The 20,865-nt window shown below is 56.6% G+C and overlaps 1 protein-coding gene across 8 annotated transcripts in view; it reads left to right on the forward strand.

The window, feature by feature from the left end:
* Positions 1-20,865, forward strand: part of PER2 (period circadian regulator 2) — a 41,141-nt gene that overhangs the window by 10,464 nt on the left and 9,812 nt on the right. For 5 of the 8 annotated variants that reach the window (XR_014294824.1, XM_082630009.1, XM_082630011.1 and 2 more), the window contains 18 exons: positions 701-837; positions 1,459-1,521; positions 2,470-2,624; positions 4,468-4,589; positions 5,629-5,830; positions 7,166-7,300; positions 7,939-7,990; positions 9,078-9,220; positions 10,843-10,921; positions 13,137-13,243; positions 13,813-13,966; positions 14,174-14,282; positions 15,006-15,131; positions 15,749-15,833; positions 16,556-16,718; positions 16,806-16,930; positions 17,752-17,916; positions 18,918-19,172. Coding sequence is in view for 7 of the 8 variants with exons in the window: in XM_082630009.1 (XP_082486135.1) it covers positions 719-837; positions 1,459-1,521; positions 2,470-2,624; positions 4,468-4,589; positions 5,629-5,830; positions 7,166-7,300; positions 7,939-7,990; positions 9,078-9,220; positions 10,843-10,921; positions 13,137-13,243; positions 13,813-13,966; positions 14,174-14,282; positions 15,006-15,131; positions 15,749-15,833; positions 16,556-16,718; positions 16,806-16,930; positions 17,752-17,916; positions 18,918-19,172 (2,359 nt within the window). In the remaining variant the exon portion in view is untranslated. Of the gene's footprint in view, positions 1-700; positions 838-1,458; positions 1,522-2,469; positions 2,625-4,467; positions 4,590-5,628; positions 5,831-6,474; positions 7,084-7,165; positions 7,301-7,814; positions 7,912-7,938; positions 7,991-9,077; positions 9,221-10,842; positions 10,922-13,136; positions 13,244-13,812; positions 13,967-14,173; positions 14,283-15,005; positions 15,132-15,748; positions 15,834-16,555; positions 16,719-16,805; positions 16,931-17,751; positions 17,917-18,917; positions 19,173-20,865 lie in introns of those variants that run through there. The other 3 variants (XM_082630012.1, XM_082630013.1, XM_082630015.1) reach the window with 3 other exon arrangements.

Below are 20,865 nucleotides of genomic sequence, written 5' to 3' on the forward strand. Positions count from 1 at the left end.
CCTCCTGCCCTGGCTACTCACTGTCTTTACTCATCCCAGCCTGTGACTGGTCAGTCTCTCATTTCAGCCCCGCTCCATCCACCTACCCGCAAAGCACCAAAGCTAAACTTGCTGTCCAAACACAAGCGCAGTTATAGGAGTCTACTGCTTCCAGGGCTCCAGCAGCTCCTCGTCAATCCCAGATGACTCCATGCTGGCCTTGTACTGGTCCCTCCACTCCCCACCCCACTCGCACACACCTTAGCGCTTGGCTGGACCACCCTGTGCCCGGACCCCTGCTGCTGTAAGGGCCCCGGCCGCTCTGCCCTCCTCACGCAGTGACGCCTGCTCCCCGAAGCCACATTTCTCCCTGGCCCGCAGCCTGGTTTCAGGCTCTGCCCCTGCCCGCAGCCTGGTTCAAGGGCCTCCTGTAACTTGTGATGGCCGAGATTTCTGAACCCCGCTGCCCCCGCACGTCACCTGGGGAGGCCGTCAGCAACTTGGTGTCTGGGGCTGCGGCCACCTGATTCATGCGCCTTCGCATGCGCACGTGCATGGTAGGTGGGAGCCCTGTGGATACGAGCGCAGAAGACCCTCCATTGACCGCACCTCCTGCCGGCGCCTCCAGCGAAACGTGGAGAAAGATTCCCACAGGACGCTTCACCTGATTGCCGCACGACCCCCTGCCCCCTGAACCTGATGACCGTCTCTCGTTTGCCAGCGTCACCCAGGAGCCAGCATGAACGGATGCGCTGACTACGCCCCCAGCCCCAGTGACCCTTCCAAGGAGCCTGTGGAGCCCTGGCCCAGCCAAGCCCCCCTCCAGGAGGACGTGGACATGAGCGATGGCACAAGCGGGTATAAAACCAATGAGAACGGCTCGAGGGGGCGGGACTCACAGGGCAGCAACTGTGCAGACAGCGGCCGGGAGCTGCGGATGCTGGTGGGGCCGCCCGGCACCTGCCGGGGTGGGTGTGTCTGAGGCCCCCAAGGCGAGGCCGGGCACTTGTTTTCTCGTGTCTCATTCCGTGCTATTGCGATTGCTTTTGCAGTCTTCAAATCTTGATAACCAAGTTTTATAAGACCTCTGAAAATCTTATGGACTCAGAATAACTAAAGTTTGCTAGGGTCTGTCCTTCCTTATGATGGTGATTTGGGGTGTCAGACCGCCAGTAGCTAGACACGTAGCATGGTGACCAGATCTTGGGAGGCGGAAGAGTCAGGGAACCCCTCCAGCAGCTACTGAACTGACGCCCCGTGGTTTATAGAAAAAGAACTTCTCCTCTAGTCTTGGGTTTATATCCCCCAGTACTTAGTTTCTCTGGTGTCCAGAGGTTTCTTGTTCTTTTTCTCTTAAGCTCATATTTTTTCCTAATTGACTTACTGTGGTGTAATCCAGCCCATCATCGCTGGGTGGATGGGGGGAGAAGTGGATGGATACACTCTTCTGAGTTTAGCCTTTATTTTTTGTTCTTTTAGTCCAGGTACATTTAGCCTGATGATGGTGAAGTCTGAACACCACCCGTCCACAAGTGGCTGCAGGTAAGACCAGTTAGAACTCCCTCAATTTAGAGCCTTTAGAGAGATGGAAAGATTTGTCATGAGATAAGGTTTTGGGGGTGATGCGACTTTTTTCAGGCTTCTGCTAGAACCTGTCAGTCTGAGCAGCTGTCCCCCTTGTGAACCCAACCACGCCCTTTCAGACAACCATCCCCACGGGCCACTCACAGCCCCTGATGTTGCCCCAGACCTGTAGCTGCTCCAGCTCTCACTAAGCAGACCTTGTCTGCGTCTCAGACATGTATCTGGAACACTCACTTTTTTTTACGTGTTTGTAACAAACATGTCCTTAATTTCATATTGACAGATGCTTTCACATCCCCACTGGAGCAAAATCCAGATCTCTGTCCTGGGCATATGGGGCCTTGGCCATCATCACTGCAGAGGCCTGACCCCTTCGCTCTCTTGGTACCCTCTGTCTACACAGGCCCATCTCCCTCAGCAAGTGCCCCCTGCCCTTCCTCCTGCCCCTTACACATCCCTGAGTTTGAAGATCCTCCTTATAAACCCCCTTTCCTCTCCAAGGCCTTCACACGTCGTTTATGTCCTCACCCCAGGACGCCACTGTGCTGTCCTCTGGGGTCTCCGTCACTGTCTCCCTCTCTGTCTGAGATGGGGGTGGGCAGAGCTCAGCAGTGGGGCCTGCTGGCCGGGCTGTGGGTGGACCAGCAGGTGGGAGGGCACCCTCCAGCATTCACCTGGGTCAGAGCACTGGTTCTCCCCGGCAGTTCCTCTCCCCGTGAGAGACACGAGGCGATGTCTGCAGACATTCGTGGTTGTCACGGCTGCTGGGGGCTGCTGCATCCTGCATGCCCACCCAGGAACACGTGGACCGCAGTGTCCTCGCGCCCTGGTGGAGAAACTGGACCAGAGGCACGTTTCTTCCAAAAAGGGCACTTAGGGTACTGACGTCTTTCTTTAACTCTGTAGCAGCAAACAGTCCACCAAAGTGGACGCCCACAAAGAGCTGATCAAAACGCTGAAGGAGCTGAAGGTCCACCTCCCTGCGGACAAGAGGGCCAAGGGGAAGGCCAGCACCTTGTTGACCCTCAAGTACGCCCTGAGGAGCGTGAAGCAGGTGAAAGGTACGTCCGCCTCACCTGTTTGTTCCAACCTGTAGGAGTCGGTTTCACATCTCCCCAAATTCGAGCTTCAGTTGTGTTGATTTTCTAAAATTCAGTCCTGAAGTAGCAGAAGGAAGTTGGGGAAGTCTGACGAAATCTCAACTGGTTGGAAATCTCAGTTCATCGGAAGTTTTCTGTTGTACTTGACTTTCGGAGGGAAAAAAAGCAGGTAGAAAACCAGCTGATAAAAGAAACCTATTTACAACATGAAGCTTTCATGCCCGGGGCTGGGGTCAGGTCACGTTCACAAGTGTCCAGCACCTTCCAGGCTCTGGCTGGAGAGTTGTGACGTGTGTGTACACTGGCGACATGAATAGCCCCCAGCATTTAGCTGAGGGCTTGCCCCTCCTTTAAAAAATAATGTGAGGGGGGCTTCCCTGGTGGTGCAGTGGTTGAGAGTCCGCCTGCCGATGCAGGGGACATGGGTTCGTGCCCCAGTCTGGGAGGATCCCACATGCCGCGGAGCGGCTGGGCCCATGAGCCATGGCCGCTGAGCCTGTGCGTCCAGAGCCTGTGCTCCGCAACGGGAGAGGCCACAACAGTGAGAGGCCCGCGTACCGCAAAAAAAAAAAATAATGTGAGGGGGAAAAAAGGAAACAAACAGCAACAAAAAAAGGAGAAGATACAAGGAGGGTATTGCCTGATCTTATCCTTAAAGGACAGTATTTTCGAGCTGCTCCAGATTCAAGACCTTGGGCAGTTCATTTCTCGTTTTTCTAAAAATATGTGAATTTCCCTCGTGGCGGTCTTTGTACCAGGAAGGCGGGCAGGCGGGACCAGGCGCCCCCTTTCCGTCACAGGCACACAGTGACAGGACCCACGTGATCCAGGTCCTGCTTCCCTCCGGGTTTTACTGTTAGGTGGAAGAAGTCGTAAGAGCTTTCCCAGCCGGTCAGTGGAATCGACTGAGGCCTTTACCTGAGATGTGTATGTAGAACTCTTCACAGATGCAGTGCAGGAATCCAGCAGCAAACACTGCAGATTCCAAAGGACTTGTGTCATCAAGCTCAGACGCTTTACATTGCAATAAATTCCAGGTCCCTGCCGTAACTTCCACTAGCGTGCAGTCTTCCTTCAGTTGCTCCTGTGGCTGGCCCTTCCACTGAGCTGGGGCCCCTTCCCTGGGTCTCAGATAAACGCAGGTGCCTCTGTCTCCGGGGCAGGTAAGGAACGCACCGCCGTGGAGGAAGCGCCGGCATCTCCAGTGCACTGTTCTGCCGACAACCCATCCCCGGAGAGCAGGCCCAGGACACCCACGCCGGGGGTCAACTCAGCACGGTTTAGCTGTTGAAGTCGGGCATCCTGGGTTCCTCTCGCCTGAGGGCTCCCCTCTGGGTGGAGATAGCTTTGTCACCCTGTACGGGGTGTCCCGGGATGAGCGGTCCTCGTCTTCAGTTCTGTTCTGAACAGTTCATTCTGAAAACAGGGCTGTTTCTCATGCCCGGTGTTTCTAAGAGTCGATTCTGTCCTGATGGGAGCGTCTGACCCCCGCGGGGGCAGATGCAGGGGCTGCCACGGCTGTCCTGCGCGGAAACATTGATGCTGTGTCGCGGTCACAGGCCTTTGGGGAAAGTGCGGCTTAGGTGGAACCGTGTGGTCATGTTACTGAAAATAATGTGGCTTTATCGTTTTAAAAATGTCTGTAATCAAAGGCCTTCTGATTTATCAGGGAAAAGAATCCCGGATTTCTGTTTGTCTAGCCTTCACATTTCTCTGTGTTCTGTGCCCACTTTCTCATGAGAAAGGTAGATCCTCAGCCGTGAGTTAGGGCCACCCTCAGCCCTCCCCTTGGTCTCACCTACAGCCAATGAGGAGTACTACCAGCTGCTGATGTCCAGTGAGGGCCACCCCTGCGGCGCCCATGTGCCCTCCTACACGGTGGAAGAAATCGAGAGCGTCACCTCCGAGTTTATCGTGAAGAACGTGGTAAGTGTCCTGATGAGCGAAGTCTTCACCCAGGGGGCTCAGCTCAGGTGGCCGAGGTCTTCACCCAGGGCTGCTGGCTGAGCCTCGGTTTCATAGCAGCAGGGTTGGGAGTTTCAGGAAATGAGTTCCTTCCTTAAAAGAAAAGAAGGTAAGTCAGGGATTCCGAAGTGGCGGCCGTGTTGCCGACTTGTGCTGTCCTCTGAGGCTGTCCTCTTGCGCTGACTCCACCCCACACCCCGAGTGTGTGTGAGTGAGCCCCCCTTGACCGAGGGCGGGGCCCGCACGGGGGTGGGGGGAAGGGACACACTAGGTGACTGTCAGTTCACTTGCGGGGCGGGCGCTTCGTGAGACTCCACAAGCTCATGCATTTTTAAGCAACCCATAAAGGTGAGGCCTCCCTGGAGGTCTGGAGAAGGGGAGGGAGTTACCCCCAGTTCTCAATTAATGAGAGGAAACCCGAGGGCAGGTGGGGACCCGGAGGTGCGGAATCGCAGCAGTGATGGCCTGCAGAATGGGACTCCCCGGCCCTTCCCGGCTCTTTCCTCCTGTGCCCTCCCTGCAGCTTAACCCCCAGGGAGCCCCGCCCTGAGCTCAGAGGGCCAGCCAGCGTGGGGAGAGCCCATGGTGGGCCAGGGGGCCTGAGGCCTCCAGCCCCCCAGGCAGCCCTGAGCCCCGGGAGAGAGAGGAAGAGGCCCCCTTCCCCCTCGCGAATCACCCAGGCTGGACGCCAGGGAGCTCCATGCCCAGAAGACCACGCAGGTGACAGCTGTAGGGAATCAGCACAGCTGGGGTTCCTTTTGGCGGCGGAACCCTGATGTGTTTTTTCAGATAGTATCCCCCTGGGACCCCAATATATGTAAGAGGGGAGGCGGAGTTATCCCCGTCAGGGCCGAGCAGAGGGGCCCAGAGGCATCCCCTGACCCTTCACGCGTCCTGCTGCCTTCCCGTCTGTCGGCCCCGATTCCCTGCCCCTCGGGGGAGGGTGACCCGTCCAGTCTCCTCTGGCCTGGCCTCACCAGAACCGTGTTCTCCATTCCAGGACATGTTTGCTGCGGCCGTGTCCCTGGTGACCGGGAAAATCCTGTACATCTCTGACCAAGTGGTCTCCATCTTCCACTGTAAGCGGGGCACCTTCCACGACACCAAGTTCGTGGAGTTCCTGGCGCCCCACGACGTGGGCGTGTTCCACAGCTGCACCACGCCGTGCAAGCTGCCGCCCTGGAGTGTCCGCCGCCGAGCAGGTGAGGGCCCCGCGGCCGGGCTGCCTTGTCCTTCTCCCCAGGCAGCATGGGGAGGGGGCCGGGCGGGGCCGCCCCCGACGTGGGGCTGCTGCCCACCTCCCCTCCGCTGGAGGCCTGCGGTAGGCCCCCGTGAAGGGGCCTGAGGCTGCCCTGTCTGTCCCAGGCGCAAGATTAAAGGTGGTTTGCTCAGAATACATTTAGAGAGAGAAAAAAGTCTTTTCATAAATTGCAGAAAGGGGAAACTGCTTCAGAAGAGTTTAAGACGTGTCAGGCATTTTAGAAAGGAGGTTGGTCAGAGCTGCAGTCTGGACATGAGGCTGCGGGGTGGGGGGAAGGACGGAGGTACATCCGCAAGGCTCCCTGCAGGCGGTGCACCGATGTCAGCATAGCGGGGGGCTCCTCACCTCCGCCAGCGGCCGCGCCATCCTCCCGGGCTCACCCCGGCCTTCCAGGCACTTCAGGCTCTAGTCTGCGCCCAGGTGGCTGCTTCCTCGGACCTCGTCCCCCACCTGCCCCCATGTTCCTGGCCACAGGGCTCTCACGGTCAAGTGTCGTGTGTCCTTGTCCTCCTGCAACATGGTTGGGGAGACTTTGCGTCTGGAAGGCTTGGAAGCTCTCTCGTGACCAGCACAGGCCTTCACATGAGTGAGTGCAGGAGGGGACCGGTTGACCAGACAAGTCTCAGCAGAAACATGGCACGGGGTCCTGGCAGAAGGTACTGGAGAGGAGAGGGTCCCCACCAGCTCAGGCCTTTCAGTGACCAGGTGGCCGACAGCGTAAGTCCTGCAGCATCTGTCCACCTGCACCTAGACCGTCATTAGCCCCTCGTTGGGCTCTGATTGCTCAGAGCTGAGATGGACCCAAAGAGGAGAAGCCAACAGAGACGAGCAGGAAATGGACGGGGCCGGGAGTCACCCCAGAAAAGCTGGGCCTCAGTCGTGATCTTAACCAAGAGCCAGCCCTCGCCGTGTCACCCAGAGCTGACCCCCATTTCGTCCTTGGCTCCTGGGTCAGCACCTCTGCTCACGTCGAAACACCCCTGAGCCCACTGTCACCACCTCCTGGATCTTGGGTCCCTCCACACCGTGGTGCTCCCCGCGTCCCCCTGCTCCCAGGCAGCCGGCAGCGGGGCCGTCACTGTCACAGCCACCTTTCAGCAGCTGTTCCTGACAACAGACAACCCGGGGCCAGAAGCGCAGTTTGCTTTAGGGTTGACTCACGAAAGGAGGAGACACTCGCTTCGCGTTTCAGAGGTAGAGCTGTCTGCTTTCTCCCAAAGTCCCAGCCCAAGGGCTGTGCAGTCAGATCACTAAAGTTTGTGCTGCACGTTACTAGGACCTGTCAATGCTGGGTCACCGCGTGGAGGGAGGGAGGCATCTCTGCGTGTGGATTCACAGAAGGAACAGGCCGGCGCCATCTCCCCAGGGTGCTTGCCACTGCATTTTTGTCTGAATAGAAAAGGAGGACCAGGTGACTTCTTGAAGGCCTTTCCAGGCCAGAAATTTTATATCATTTTCCCCAACCAGCAATCATCTACTTTTCCTCATTTCTTTTGAGTAGAGGAAGCTTTACATGAAAGACCAGAGTCTAAGATTTCTTTTTCTAAAATGTGTTTATTGTGGAAACACCATTCTGTCATCTCTGATGAGGTCACCCAGTCGAACTCATGTTTTTACTAGACATTTTAAATTTTAAAGTAAGTTAATATTTAGGAAAAGGATTGATGTAAGCTGTGAAATGCCCTGAGTTGCCTCTATTAGAATTAAATATCCCCCAAGATATGTAGGTTGAAATGTCCAGGGCTTTATATGCAAAAATTCTGCACGTCAGTCAGTACGTCTTCCACAGTTAAACTGGTCAGTAGATAGTGTGTTTGTAGCAGCGCTTTTATCACGGCATAATTTGGTGAGTGCACGCTCGTGAAATAGATTTCTTCTTAGTCAGAACTGTGGTACAAGGCCTCTAACCTCAGGGCTTTGCTCAGTGCCAGGTAAATCTGCATCACACCTTGACTCAGTTCTCCTGCTTCTGCCTGGCCTGTGGGAAATAAAAGCACTGTCCCTGCTCAGTGGTGTAACTGGGTGAGTGACTGGGGCCTTTTCTTTTAGACTCTTTTACTCAAGAATGCATGGAGGAGAAATCTTTCTTTTGCCGCGTCAGGTAAGCCCAGGTTTTCCTGAATTTCATCGCACAGACCTTTCACCCTGAGGGCCTCTAGTGAAGGCGGAGGAGGTGCAGGGGTGCCCTCCGCATGCTGCCAGCCGAGGCCGCAAGCCTGCCCAGGCCCCGTTCTTTGGGGCTGAGGTGCCACAGGAGCATCCCTGCCTCACAGCATGAGTGTTCCTGAAAAGTCCGCGAAAAACACGTTTCCATAGGCGGAGTTATTTTGTTTTGTTTTGTTTTGTTTGGGGAGGGGGGCGCCACTCGGCTTGTGGGATCTTAGTTCCCTGACTCTGGGTTGAACCCAGTCCCCGGCAGTGAAAGCACCGAGACCTCACCACTGGACCGCCAGGGAATTCCTGAGCCGTGTTTTAAATGTGCACAAGATATTAAGACAGCCTGGTCAACGACGGAGCGGTTTGCCTGCTCCTTGCAGGGAATGTCGGCCGGGGAGCCTGGACTTGCCGTCTCTGACCCGGGAAACTGGCCGGCAGCCCCCACCTGGGAAGGCATGAACCCCAGGGTCCGTGAGGACCCCGGAAGCATGTGTGGCCTTTGGTTCGAGTGTACGTTTTTTTCAGGGAGAGCCCCATAGCTTTCCCAACAGGTTTTTGGCCCCAAGTCGAGTGACCAGTTGAGCATCCAGCTGCGGTATCAGGAGTGACCCTGGCCAGACACTGGCACCGTCAGAAGCTGGGGCTGGGACCCCAGTGTTGGAGCAGCATCCTCTCCCCAATTAAAATGCAAACTACTCCAGAGAAGGGCCCCTGAAGCTCCCATGGCTCAGGCCGGTGACTCTCCAATTGACCCCTCACTGTCACCAGACGTCTGAGGGTGAGACAGAGGAGCAGGGTTGGGGGTTCCAGACCCTCGGGCGGGACAGAGGCACAGACCACAGGCCGAGGGAGCACGTCCGGCCCGGCCTGGGTCCCCAGGTGAGGGGCCTGGCTCTGCTCTGCAGGCGTCCATGGAATAAATAAAAGGGTTGCTGAGACATAACAGCTGCTGCTGGGGGAGAGGTAACCAGCAATAAAGGATGACTCCTTCAGTCGTAATCCCCAACCTCTCATCGTGCCCTCCTCTGCAGTGTCAGCAAAAACCACGAGAGTGAAATCCGCTACCACCCGTTCCGCATGACGCCCTACCTGGCCCAGGTGCGCGACCAGCAGGGCACCGAGAGCCAGCTGTGCTGCGTGCTGCTGGCAGAGAGGGTGCACTCGGGCTACGAAGGTAACAGCTGGCCGAGGCTTCTCCCTCACTTCCTCCCGTGGTTCAGATACATGTGTGTGAGGTGGGCTCCCGGCCCCTGCCTCTCCCCCAGCCTCGGGCAGAGCCTCCATCTCCCTCGAGACTCGGCACCCACCTTTGTCACCTGGCCCTCCCTGTAGTCCCATCCACACCACCTCCCCTTGTCGGCTAAAGGCTCCGGGCCCTGGCATCTCTCACCTGGTCCAACCTGTCGCCGGATCGTGGATGCCTTCCCCTTTCCCTGGCCACGGCCTTCCGTCCACGTAGCCTCGATGGGTCCAGGGCCCACGTCCCTTCCGTCCTCGCACTCCCCGGCCTCTGAAGTGCGGAACCCCAAAGCAGCCACCGCCTAAGAAGTGAGTGCTGGGCATTCCTCCCTGCTCACCTTGGTCCGTCCCACCTCCTGCTGGATGTCCCGCCCTCCGGTATGGCCTGGCTTCTGCAGACCAGCTGTGGAGCCTCCAGAGCCCAGCGTTCCCCTGACCCCCAGTCTCTGTCCTGCTGTTTCCTCCCCTAGGGCTCCTCCCCTCCACCTCTGCCTGTAGAAACCCAGTCATCACAGCAGGCTTACCTCACCAGGTGTCCTTTTCGGGACCTGCTGGCTCCTCAGGCCACCCCCTCCCAAAGGACCCAAGGCGCTTTGCCACGCTGCTTGTATACTTCCAGCAGGCCCTCGTCATAGACTTTCTTGTGGCACAGCCTCGCGCTGACCACAAGACCTGGCCAGGAACCTAGGTCCTCACCATGGCGACTCAGCAAGTCACGTGATTTCAAAATTCTCTGAAAGCAGGGCCATCTGTAAGTCCTGAACCACAGGGGTCCAGTTCAGCCCAGGTTTAATTGTATTTATAATTGTGTCTCAGTGGTTAATGATGTCTTTTTTTAAAAGGCATTTCTTAAAACTGATAGAAATGTTTTAGGTATATGAGTTTCTTTCAGATGTTTGATGGATTCCCACATATAGAACATTCTCTTCTAAATACTCAGTAAAGGTTTAGAGGGGTTACTCAGATCTCAGCAAGTTATTCCCCCGAATGATCAGAGTCTCCTTCAAGAATGAAAAGTTTTGGAATTATGAATGTTTTGTCCATGAATTTGGTAGTTGAGGAAAATTCTGCATAGGTGACTTCCTTTATGAAAATTACTCTTAGCACCTCTGCCCACCTTAGAAACTGTGAAGTCCCAATACAATGACGTTTGCTGAGAATTTTGAATCCAAATACTTTACTCCTTTAAAAAATATAATTTGTTCATTTCACTCTTGTTGGATCTTAAACATCATGAAGACGGCCTTCCAGCATGATTTTGCTGAAAGAAGCCTAAACCTCACCACGTGGTTCTGCTAACATGGCAATTCCTGGCTTTCTAGACTAAAACTGGTCCACAAAGAAGTTGAGAAATCTGGCTGGTGGTCACCAAGCGTAGGGTCTGTTCTTCTCCCTTCAGGACGGGCTCTGTTACCCAGAGTCCACTTTTAATTTTTTCTCTAGCTCCTCATCATTCGGAATCTATCGACACGTGGTGGTTTCCAGTAGTTGTAGTATGACTACATAAAGTACATATGTCTCAGAATCAGAAATCTGTGCAAAATTCTTTTCTTTCAGCTCCTAGGATCCCTCCTGAAAAGAGAATTTTTACGACCACACATTCGCCGAATTGTTTGTTCCAGGATGTGGACGAAAGGTAAGTGATGCAGCGCCGTCCCCCTGCCAGCGCTCGCCTCTCCCGCGGTCCTGGCCTTGAAGTCAGTATCGCATCCTTTAAGTCAGCCGGTCGCCCTGTCTCCCCAGATATTTTGTGTTTCAGCATTATCTTGGTAGTTACTTCATAACTAAATAAAGCTCAATCAATTTTCATGTTTTTGACGCTGAAGCTGTTTAGCTAAAGCTAAGGCTGCATGTTATGTGTAATAATCAACTAAAACATTTAATTATACATAGACAGTGAGATAATTATGGAATTACACTAAAAACCTCCTAAGGTATGGATGCTATGTAGATGGGGCATTCTAGGGAGCTGGTCATCATTCTAATTGAGCCTGTCTTTATTACCTTGTTTAATAAACCCGTTGCAAAAATTGGGCACATGAGTAAAGGCTGGTACAACATGGGACTGTGTGCCTGGGGCAGTGTGAGGACACCCTTGGCAGGATCCCAGCACAGGTGCATCTTCCAGCCTGCGTGCCACAGGCTGCTACAGGGAGGGGGCCACCTCATACCTCTGCCCAGAGCATGCTCAGACTCCCCTCCTGCATCTCCCACCCAGGGTGCTGTAGCTGGTGCCCATGGCCCCACTGGAGTCGGGAGCACTGACCATTCTGAGAGGGCTCTGGGTTCTCTGGCATCGGGCCAAGGGCCCTGTGCGACTTCCCCGGCTCCTGGGCAGACGCACCAAGACGCAGAGAATGCTGCGGCTGCCGGCAGTGATCGGGGAGAAGCCTCCTGGGAAGACACGTGGGAAACACACTGGGTTTCGTGCAGTGACATCCGTGGAGGGTCAGGACCTCCTCACTGCCTGCACCTGGTCTGGGGACACGAGGTACCCCCTCGGATGCAGGCCACGGGGCCTGCTGGACAAGTTCTGCTCTTGGGCAGCCAGGGCCCATAGCCTCCACCAGCCCCTGAGTGCTCAGGTGTGCCCTGCCGGCCACCTGCGGCAGAATCTCCGGAGGGTCGGCGTCGAGGTGCAGCTTCCCAGGCCCCACCCAGCCCTGCCCAGTGAGATCTTGGAGGCGGGGGGCTGGGAGCTGCATTTGTGTAGCAATCCCAGGATAATTTTTATTCCTCCAAAATACTAAGAACTCCTGTCTGCAGCTGCCCCAGGTGTCCACTCATCTGTGTGCAGGAGGGCTGGTGAGCAGGTCGTTACGGGCCAGCAGGCTGCAGAGCCTTCCTCAGCAAAGCCCAGTGGGAAGCCCAGCCCACGAGCCCAGGCTGGCCGGGGTTCCTCCCTCTCCTTCTCCGGCCAGGCCTTGACCAGGGACATTCTGTACATCCTGTCCAAAGGAAGACACGAGGCCCAGAGAGCATGCCTCAGACGACGAGGAGGGAATCTAAGAATGGCACCGGGCCCGTGAGGAAGTTCTACCCCACACAGAACAGGCAGCCTTCACTCTAGTGATGCAGGAGGACGTCCTCCACCAGAGCAGAAGGGTTTGGGAAGACAGCTTTTGGGATGAAAGAAGACGGGCCTGAGAAGGGGAAGGCCGAGCTGCAGCTCAGAAGCGGGGACGGCACCTGAGCTGGCAGAGGGTGCTGGACACAGAGCGGACGGGACACGACAGAGGGAAGGGGGACTACAGGAGTTCAGTGCAAGACATCGCCCGGAGAGCAAAACAACAGCTCCCAGGGAAGACCTGACGGGCACAGAGCGAAGGTCCCCAGCCAGTGGTGGCGACTCCTGGGGAGCCGCGGTCAATTGGACCGGACACAGTGGCCACACTTAGAGCAGGAGAAGAACACCTTGAGCTGGAAAAGACACACACGGGCAGGGTTTTCCTGGTCCCAGCAAACTTGTTAAAAATAAAAGTCTGTGTCAGGCCACATCTAGCCAAACTTATGAACGACACAAAACAAGAAAAAGGTCTTAGGAGAAGAAAACAACATTGTCATGATGGATTCTTTCAGGAAATCAGACACAGAGCTGAAGCCCTGAGCCTGTAACGGGCAGGGACCTGTGGGGCCTTATTTGCTCTCGCAGACCCTCGGCGATGCTGCCGTCGTTCGTTTGCTAATTAGTTAAAAGACTGTTTCTTTGTTAGCACGATACCCAAATTTTGGTCTTTGGGGAATTTGGAGTCGGACTCGTTCCTGGAGATGGTCGGCTGCCCCGTTTGGAGGCTATGTTCTGGCTCGTGTCCTGAAGCGCAGCCATGACCCTGTGTGCGCTTGCTTTGCAGGGCGGTCCCCCTCCTGGGCCACCTGCCCCAGGACCTGATCGAGACCCCTGTGCTCGTGCAGCTGCACCCCAGCGACAGGCCCCTGATGCTCGCCATCCACAAAAAGAGTAGGTCCCCTCCTCACGGTCCATCCTGGGGGTATGGACAAAGCTAGTGCGCTCTGGGAGTGTCTTCCCGAGTTCAGCACCCACCGGGAGGGGTCCCATGGGCTGCGGGCAAGGGGTGCCCCGCCCCCTGCCTGAGTCCTGGTGCTGTCGGTTGAGAGTCGCCCTCAGCCTGAGTCCTCGGCCTCTCATCTTTTACCATTGGCTTCGCCAGCAGGTGGGAGGAGGAGAGAGGGTCAGCTGCGGTGGGGGATTGGGGAGTGGTCTGCCCAGGCCTCACCAACACAGGTGACACTGAGCGTCCCACTGGCAACGGACCTGTGAGGCTCGCAGGGAAGTGTGTCCCAAAACATGTAAGGACACTGCCGCAAACAGTCCCCGGTCGCAATTTAAAGCAAGACGGGGGATTGAAAGTGGTGGCTTTGAAGAGGTATTGGCATCTCCTACGTTTTCAGATGATTCCAGAATCATCTGATTTTCAGATGCACTTTTGCATCTCCACATGTCTTTTCTTGTACCACGAACACTGGTTGAATCTCTTCACGTCCTGAACTCTGTTTTCGCTCTCCTAGTCGTGCAGTCCGGCGGGCAGCCTTTCGACTATTCACCCATCCGGTTCCGTGCCCGGAACGGGGAGTACGTCACGCTGGACACCAGCTGGTCCAGCTTCATCAACCCGTGGAGCAGGCAGATCTCCTTTGTCATCGGGAGACACAGAGTCAGGGTGTGAGTGCTCCCAGTGCCCGGGGGGCGGGGAGACCAGGACCCCGGTCACCTCCCACCACGTACCTGCGCTGACCTGCCCCCTGCCCCCTGGGGGGCCCGGGCCTTGTTCAGGCAGAGCAGTGAGCGGGGGGAGGCAGGTGGCGGGCCGGGGGTCTGCAGAGAGGAGGGCGGGGCCCCGACTCACAGAGACAAACGAAAACCATGCAGGGGGCCTTTGAATGAGGACGTGTTCTCGGCGCAGCCGCGCGTGGAGGAGAAGGCCCTGCAGCCCGGCACCCAGGAGCTCACGGAGCAGATCCACCGGCTGCTGCTGCAGGTGAGTGTGCTGCCTGCACGTCCTGCCTCCTGCCCCCGCAGGCAGCCCGGAGCTGCCCTGAGGCCTGGGTCCCCCCGCCCCCCTTCTCAGGCCCTTGTCCTCCTTCCAGCCCTGCCCTGCGCCCTGCTGCCCGTGGTGGTGGTCTCTGTCCCACCTGCATGGGCCTTGCCCGCATGGGGGCTGCCCCCGCCTCGCACATTCAGGGCGTCTGTGTCTGAACCACAGCTCTGGGCAAGTGGCTGAAGGGCGCACCCCAGCCCAGTCCCCACGTCCCAGGCGCCAGCCCACACGTGGCCCCCATGGGTGGAAGGGGGCGGGGGCATCCCTCCAACGCGGGGGACGTCGCGCTGGCCCCAGGGGGAACTGAGGACACCCCTCCCTGTCCCTGGGGACACAGCACTCAAGACAGATTCCTGCAAGCACGTGGGCCCCACGAGGAGTGGCCTCCTGCCTCTCGGTTCCGGGGGCTGTGGGAATTGTCAGGCACCTTGTTTTGTTTCCAAGCCCCGTGGCCGTGGACTCCCTGTTGGTGGAGTCTCCTGGGGATTGGGATCCAGGACCGGCCCCGTGGGTGGAGCCTGGGAGCCCACTGCAGCCTGACCCTGGGTCCAAGCCCGGCCCCACCTGGTCCCCGCCGAGGGCCCCCGGGCAGGTCGCGGCGCCTCTGAGAGAAGGCGGGCGCGCCCCGGCCCGTCCAGAGTCCTTCTCTTGCTGTCTCCCCAGCCTGTCCCACACAGCAGCTCCAGCGGCTACGGGAGCCTGGGCAGCAGTGGGTCCCACGAACACCTCCTGAGCCAGACCTCCTCCAGTGAATGCACCGGCCAGGAGGACCCCTGCCGGAGGAGAGCCGTACGTGCCCCTGTGTCCCCCTCTGTCTGTCATCTGTGACTCAAATGTCTGAGCACTTTAGAAACAGCCCTCGCCGGGGCTGAGCCTTTCCGACCTCACCTGCTTCTGGCTGCTCTGAACTTGGCTCACCTGGGACTTGCTGTGTAACCTCGAAAGGGTGGAGGCAGCCACAGACTGGCTAGAGGTTCCGGTGAAAATTATTTAATTTTATAAAATTAAAAATTAAATTAAATTAAATTAAAAAATTAAATTAAATAAAAATTAATAAAATTAAAAATTTAATTTAAAAAATTAAAAAATTTTTATAAAATTAAAAATTTTATAAAATTAAAAATTTAATTTTATAAAATTAAAAATTATTTAATTTTAATTAAGGCCCATCAAGCAAAAGTGAGGATTTAACTGTAGGGTTAGGGTTAGAAAGAAGAAAGTGTAACCTGCCGTTCCCTTCACTTCTTCTTACCCTTCAGAATCGTAGAATCTGCTGTAGCTAGTTCTGCCTCTCAGGTCGCATTCAGAACTTGCTTCTGTTGCTGGGATTAATCCTGCTTTTCTCTTTCCAGGGTGGGGCAAAGGCTGCGGGGTCTCCCAGGGTGAATGATGTGTTTTTCTTCCAGGAGATTTGTAAAACTGGTGACAAGATCAAAACCAAAAGTCCTTATCCGGATGAATCTGGAGAACAAAAGAACAAGTCTGCTGCAGGTAACAAATGATCCAGCATTTCCTTAGTGAGACTTGAGCGTGGTGAGGTGAGGAGACGGAAAGCTGTACGGCCGGCAGTTATTGTTATAATTGTTATTCCTGCCAAGTCATGTTTGAAAAGACCAACCCTCCCCAAGGCAGGGAGGGTCGACTGACCATAAGGCGCCTAGGATCTTATTGGCCCTGAAAGTTTCAGGAGTTCAGGTGAAGAACTGACCTTTCCCACTGCTGAGTCCCTGACCCTGGGGACAGGCCGGACCGAGTGCCGCAGAGAGAGCACCCCCAGGCCCCCCTGCGGACGGCACAGCGGTGCTGCATGAATAGCAGGCTGTCACCGGGTCTCTGCGTCCATGAAGCATATTCTGAGGCCCCAGCCTTATCTCTAGATAGAGTTAAAGTGCTTTGTAAGTATAGAGTGTACTCTGGGGAAAGCAAGGATTAACTGAAAAAACAATGTTGTAAGGGCTTCCCTGCTGGCGCAGTGGTTGGGAGTCCGCCTGCCGATGCAGGGGACACGGGTTCGTGCCCTGGTCCAGGAGGATCCCACATGCCGCGGAGCGGCTGGGCCCGTGAGCCATGGCCGCTGAGCCTGCGCGTCCGGAGCCTGTGCTCCGCAACGGGAGAGGCCACAACAGGGAGAGGTCCGCGTACTGCAAAAAAAAAAAAAAAAAAGAAAAAGAAAATGTTTAAAATGAAAAAAAACAATGTTGTCATTCCTCCAGAAATGCAGAGCAGTTCCCCGGCTCAGATGAAAGCTGTTGCAGCCACGGAAAAGGACAGCTCCAGGGCCAGCCTGCCCGAGGCCGGCCTTCCTGAGGAGCCGGCCTTCAAGAACCCGCTCGCGGGCTCCTACCAGCAGATCAGCTGCCTGGACAGTGTCATCAGGTGCGGCCCTTCTGGCCTCCCTCCCTGCCCAGCTGATCACACTGTGGGGTTCTCTGTTACATGAAGCCCTTTATCACCCGCCCACAGGTACCTGGAGAGCTGCAGTGAGGCCACCACCCTGAAGAGGAAGTGTGAGTTCCCGGCACACCTCCCCACATCGAAGGCCAGCGACAAGCGCAAGGCCCCCGCCGGCCCCAGGCCACATGCCGCAGGTACCTGGTTCGTTTGAGCTGTTAACCGCGGGATAACTTAGCCCCTCTCTGGTGGGACCAGGCATCATTTGAGGTCCTGGAGCCCCTTCTTCCAGGTGGATTCTGAGCGGCTTCAGGGACACGGTATTGGGGTATAGGCTATGTTTTAAATGACCAGAGTAGCTCAGAACTTCTTATGAGCTGGAGATAAAGGTGGTCCTGGACTTTGAGGGCAGGATCCTGCGGGGCTGCTGGAGGCCGGGGCCTCTCGGGCTGTGATTCTTGGGCGTCTCAGAGGAGGACTGGCCTCTGAGGGTCAGTGACCCCACGAGTCAGATGAGACCTCAGGCCATTCAAACGTGAGGGCGTTGCCGGTGGCCACCACCAGGATCAGAGGTAGGGTCTCCCATTGTAGATGAAAGCCCAGGCAACCGGACAGCCGTGCCCTGGTGGTCTGGCCCAGCCCGCAGGGAGAGAGCGCCACCTGCCTGCCTGCACTCAGCAGACGGGCTCCTGACTGCCGGGCGGCCCTCCCCGCAGGCCCACGGCAGAGGCCCTGACCCAGGGCGCCGCGGTCACCTGCTGCCTACCGCCTGCCTCCTCCCAGAGGACTCCGGAGGTCAGGGCGGTGGCGTTCCCATTTCAGAATCTCCTCTTCTCCGCCATCCCCCGTGAATAAACACCTGAGGACACAGTGTCACCTGCCAGGACGTGTGCAGACTTGCAGCTGCCCCCCGCCCCTGCCCCTGGTACTGGGGCACCACCTAGGCCTCCACGCGGCTTATCCCAACAGTTCATTTTTATCACATTTTTGTGTCTTGCTTCCATTTTCCCTTATAAAGAGACCGCATCACCCTCCAAGGTGAACAGCCACGCGGACGTCAGCACGCACGTGACCTCGCTGACCCTGCCCAGCAAGGCACAGGGCGTGGTGTCCCTCACCAGCCAGTGCAGCTACGGCAGCACCGTCGCTCACGTGGGTGACAAGAAGCCACAGCCGGAGCTCGGTACGCTTGCTGCTCCTCGGGGGATGTTAGGAGAAATCGGACTGGAACGAGAGAGATGAGAAGTTTGACTGCCGTCCTCAGACCCTTTAAGCTTATCCAAGTGTGGAGGAAGCCACACAGCCCAGTAACAGGCGTGCAGGACATCCATGCAATGCCGGGCGGGGGCGGCAACACCTGTCCTGCCCCCGCTGCACTCTGGCTCCACCTGTGACAGGTGTCTGCTCAGGTGTTGATACAGAGGGGCCTCCCAGGACCGAGCAGGGGTCCCAGGACTCCCCCTTTGTTGGTGCCGAGAGAAGCCTGGGGACGAGCCCTCCCCCCATCCCGCTTCCTTGGATGGGGTTACAAGCCTTGCCCTCCCTGTCTGAGGACAGGAGCCAGTACGGGTCGTAATAGCAGGACAACCGAGGGCATCACGCTGAGCTGTTCTTCAGATACCACGAGTAAAACGAATCCTGAATTCGTTCTTTGCTTGGAAGAGGGGCGTGACGAGGGCAAAAGTACACGTCAGAGAGTCAGTGTCCAACCCCTTTCAGGATGGTCCGCGGTCCCACCTGCCCCATCCTGTCTGCACCCGCAGTTCCACTGGCCACACTGTCAAGCCCGTGGTCCTGAGCCAGGACGAGGCCGTGCACCAGCCTTAGCCTCTTTTGCTCTGAAAGAACGAGACAGCTCGGAGTGTCTTCAGCGTCAGAGGCTGAAAAACCCCCGAGGTGCCCCAACTTAGAGGACTGATCCCGGAGCCCCCTGGGTACTGGGGCTTCCTACCCCTGCTTTTTGCCTTTTGTCATTAACTTTCTCACAAAGCTAAACAAATACATCATGAATTTCATCCCCATGCTGTGGGCATCGTGAACGAATCTTATCCCCATGCTGTGGGCATCGTGAAGGAATCTTACGTGCGAATGATTTCTATTCTTCGTAGGTGCAGTATGCGTTTTTTCAGCCGTTTTAAAATAGAAGGGCCCTTGCAGATGAGAGCTGTGCGTCTTCTGTTACAGAGACGGTGGGAGATGCTGCCAGTGGGCCCGAGTCTCTGGACTGCCTGGCGGGCTCCATGCTGCCCTGCGGCCTGGGCCAGGAGCAGGGGCCCTTCCGGAAGCTGGGCCTCACCAAGGAAGTGCTGGCCGCCCACACCCAGAGGGAGGAGCAGGGCTTCCTGCTAAAGTTCAGAGGAATAAGAAAGCTCAGTGTCTTCCAGTCTCGCTGCCACTGTTACTCACAAGACAGATCCAAGGGGCAGTCGGGTGAAAGAGGTAAGTGGTAATACCTGAACTAAAAGTGGGTTTATTTTTGAACTTCATTCTTAATGCTACTGAGTCTAGTGCTGCTTTCAGAAGGCGAGATGTCCCCAGTTTGGGATGTGTGGGTTTGTAAGAAGCTGTTGGAACTTGACCAGCGATGCTCTCAAGGATGTCACTTTGTGTTCCCAAGGGAGCAGTGCTGTAAATAGTGGTGACAGTCCCAGCCCAGGCCCCTGTGGAATGCAGGGTGGGCAGTTGCAACGCTGCCGTGTCAGACATTTCTTGCCTGGGTGACTTTGAGGGGCAAGAGACCCTACCCCACCTTCCCACCCAGACAGGACCCTCAGAGGACCAGCTGGGCTAATACACCACCCAGAGAAGGAGCATGGCACTGACGGGGCGTTTGGTGTCAGGCCCCTGAGGGAGGAGGGAGCCCTGGACGACACCGTAGGAGGGAATGGCGCCCTTCTCCCCAGAGCACGTACGCTCCTGGCGGATTGGCCTCAGGGCCAGGCTGCAGACTCCAAGCCCGACAGAGCCCGGGGGTGCGTGAAGCTGCCCTTTAGGCTGAGAGCCATCAGGTGGTCAACGGGCAAGGGATGAAGTGGAACAGATGATCTTCCCTGCCCCTCTTCTGGTCCAGGAGCCTGGCTCCCAACCCCCAGCCACCTTCCCAGGCCCCACGGACAAGGCTGAGCTGATCGGAGATGCCGCCTCTTCCCTGGGCTCCCAGGCCGTGACCCAGGGATCAGAGCTGAGAGCTAGTGAGCCCAGGGGACACACACCACGAGGACCCAATTCCCCCTGGTCTCTGGGCAGACACACCAAAACAGATGTCCCAGAAGAGAGAGGCTGACACACTCCGTAAGGAGTTTATCTTTTCTCCTCCTCCTTTCCCCCTTCCTCCCCAGACCCAGGGTTACTGCCAGCACATCAGGAACTTCTGTGGAAATCAGGAAACGGTGCCCACACCACCGTAGCCCTGGCTCGGTGCAGGATTCCAGCCCGCTCTTGCTCCCTCGGCCGCGCATTTTGTGCAGTGCACAGACTGCACAGCTGTCCACCCCGCCAGACCCTGGTGTGGCATCGCAGGAGCCAGTGCCGTAGCTCCGGGTCCCAGGAGGGGACAGATTTCCTGTAGGAAGAACACCAGGCAGAGAGGTTGAATGGCAAAACCTCCACCCACTTAGCAGTCTGCTTTGGGCTGGCCCATTTGCCTTTAGCTCGTGGCACGGCCGGCAGGGGATGTCCTCGCACACCTGCTGCAGGAGCCCGGAGTTACCCTCTGTGACAAGGAGAGGAAAAGCTGAGGTTCCTGGGACCCATTCCATTGCCTACCCCACCCTCCACCCCCGCTCGGCATGACCCCTGAGCCCACAGTACTCCCAGCGCCGGCTGGTGCCCAGGGGAGGCAGGGGGGACATGCCCAGGGTCCCTTATGTCACTGGGTGGAGCTCCTCCAGCCTCCTGAGAAAGGCCCTCTCAGCAACACTCATCGTCAGAGAGGAAGACCTTGGTTCCAAGGGCGAGCATTCCTTCGGCCCTTTGACTTCACTGGGCTGGAATCACAAGCTTTCTAAGCAGGAAACATCTCTTTTTAAGGAACAGCAGTGATAAAGCTCATAAAATTGACAAATAAGGTTAGATGAGATCAGTGGTTCTGCCTTTAAGGTTTCACAAACGGCTCTTGGGGAATAGCGTCATC

The sequence above is a fragment of the Mesoplodon mirus genome (genome assembly GCF_964341445.2).
Source record: "Mesoplodon mirus genome assembly, chromosome: 8".
NCBI classification, from domain to species: Eukaryota; Metazoa; Chordata; class Mammalia; order Artiodactyla; family Ziphiidae; genus Mesoplodon; species Mesoplodon mirus.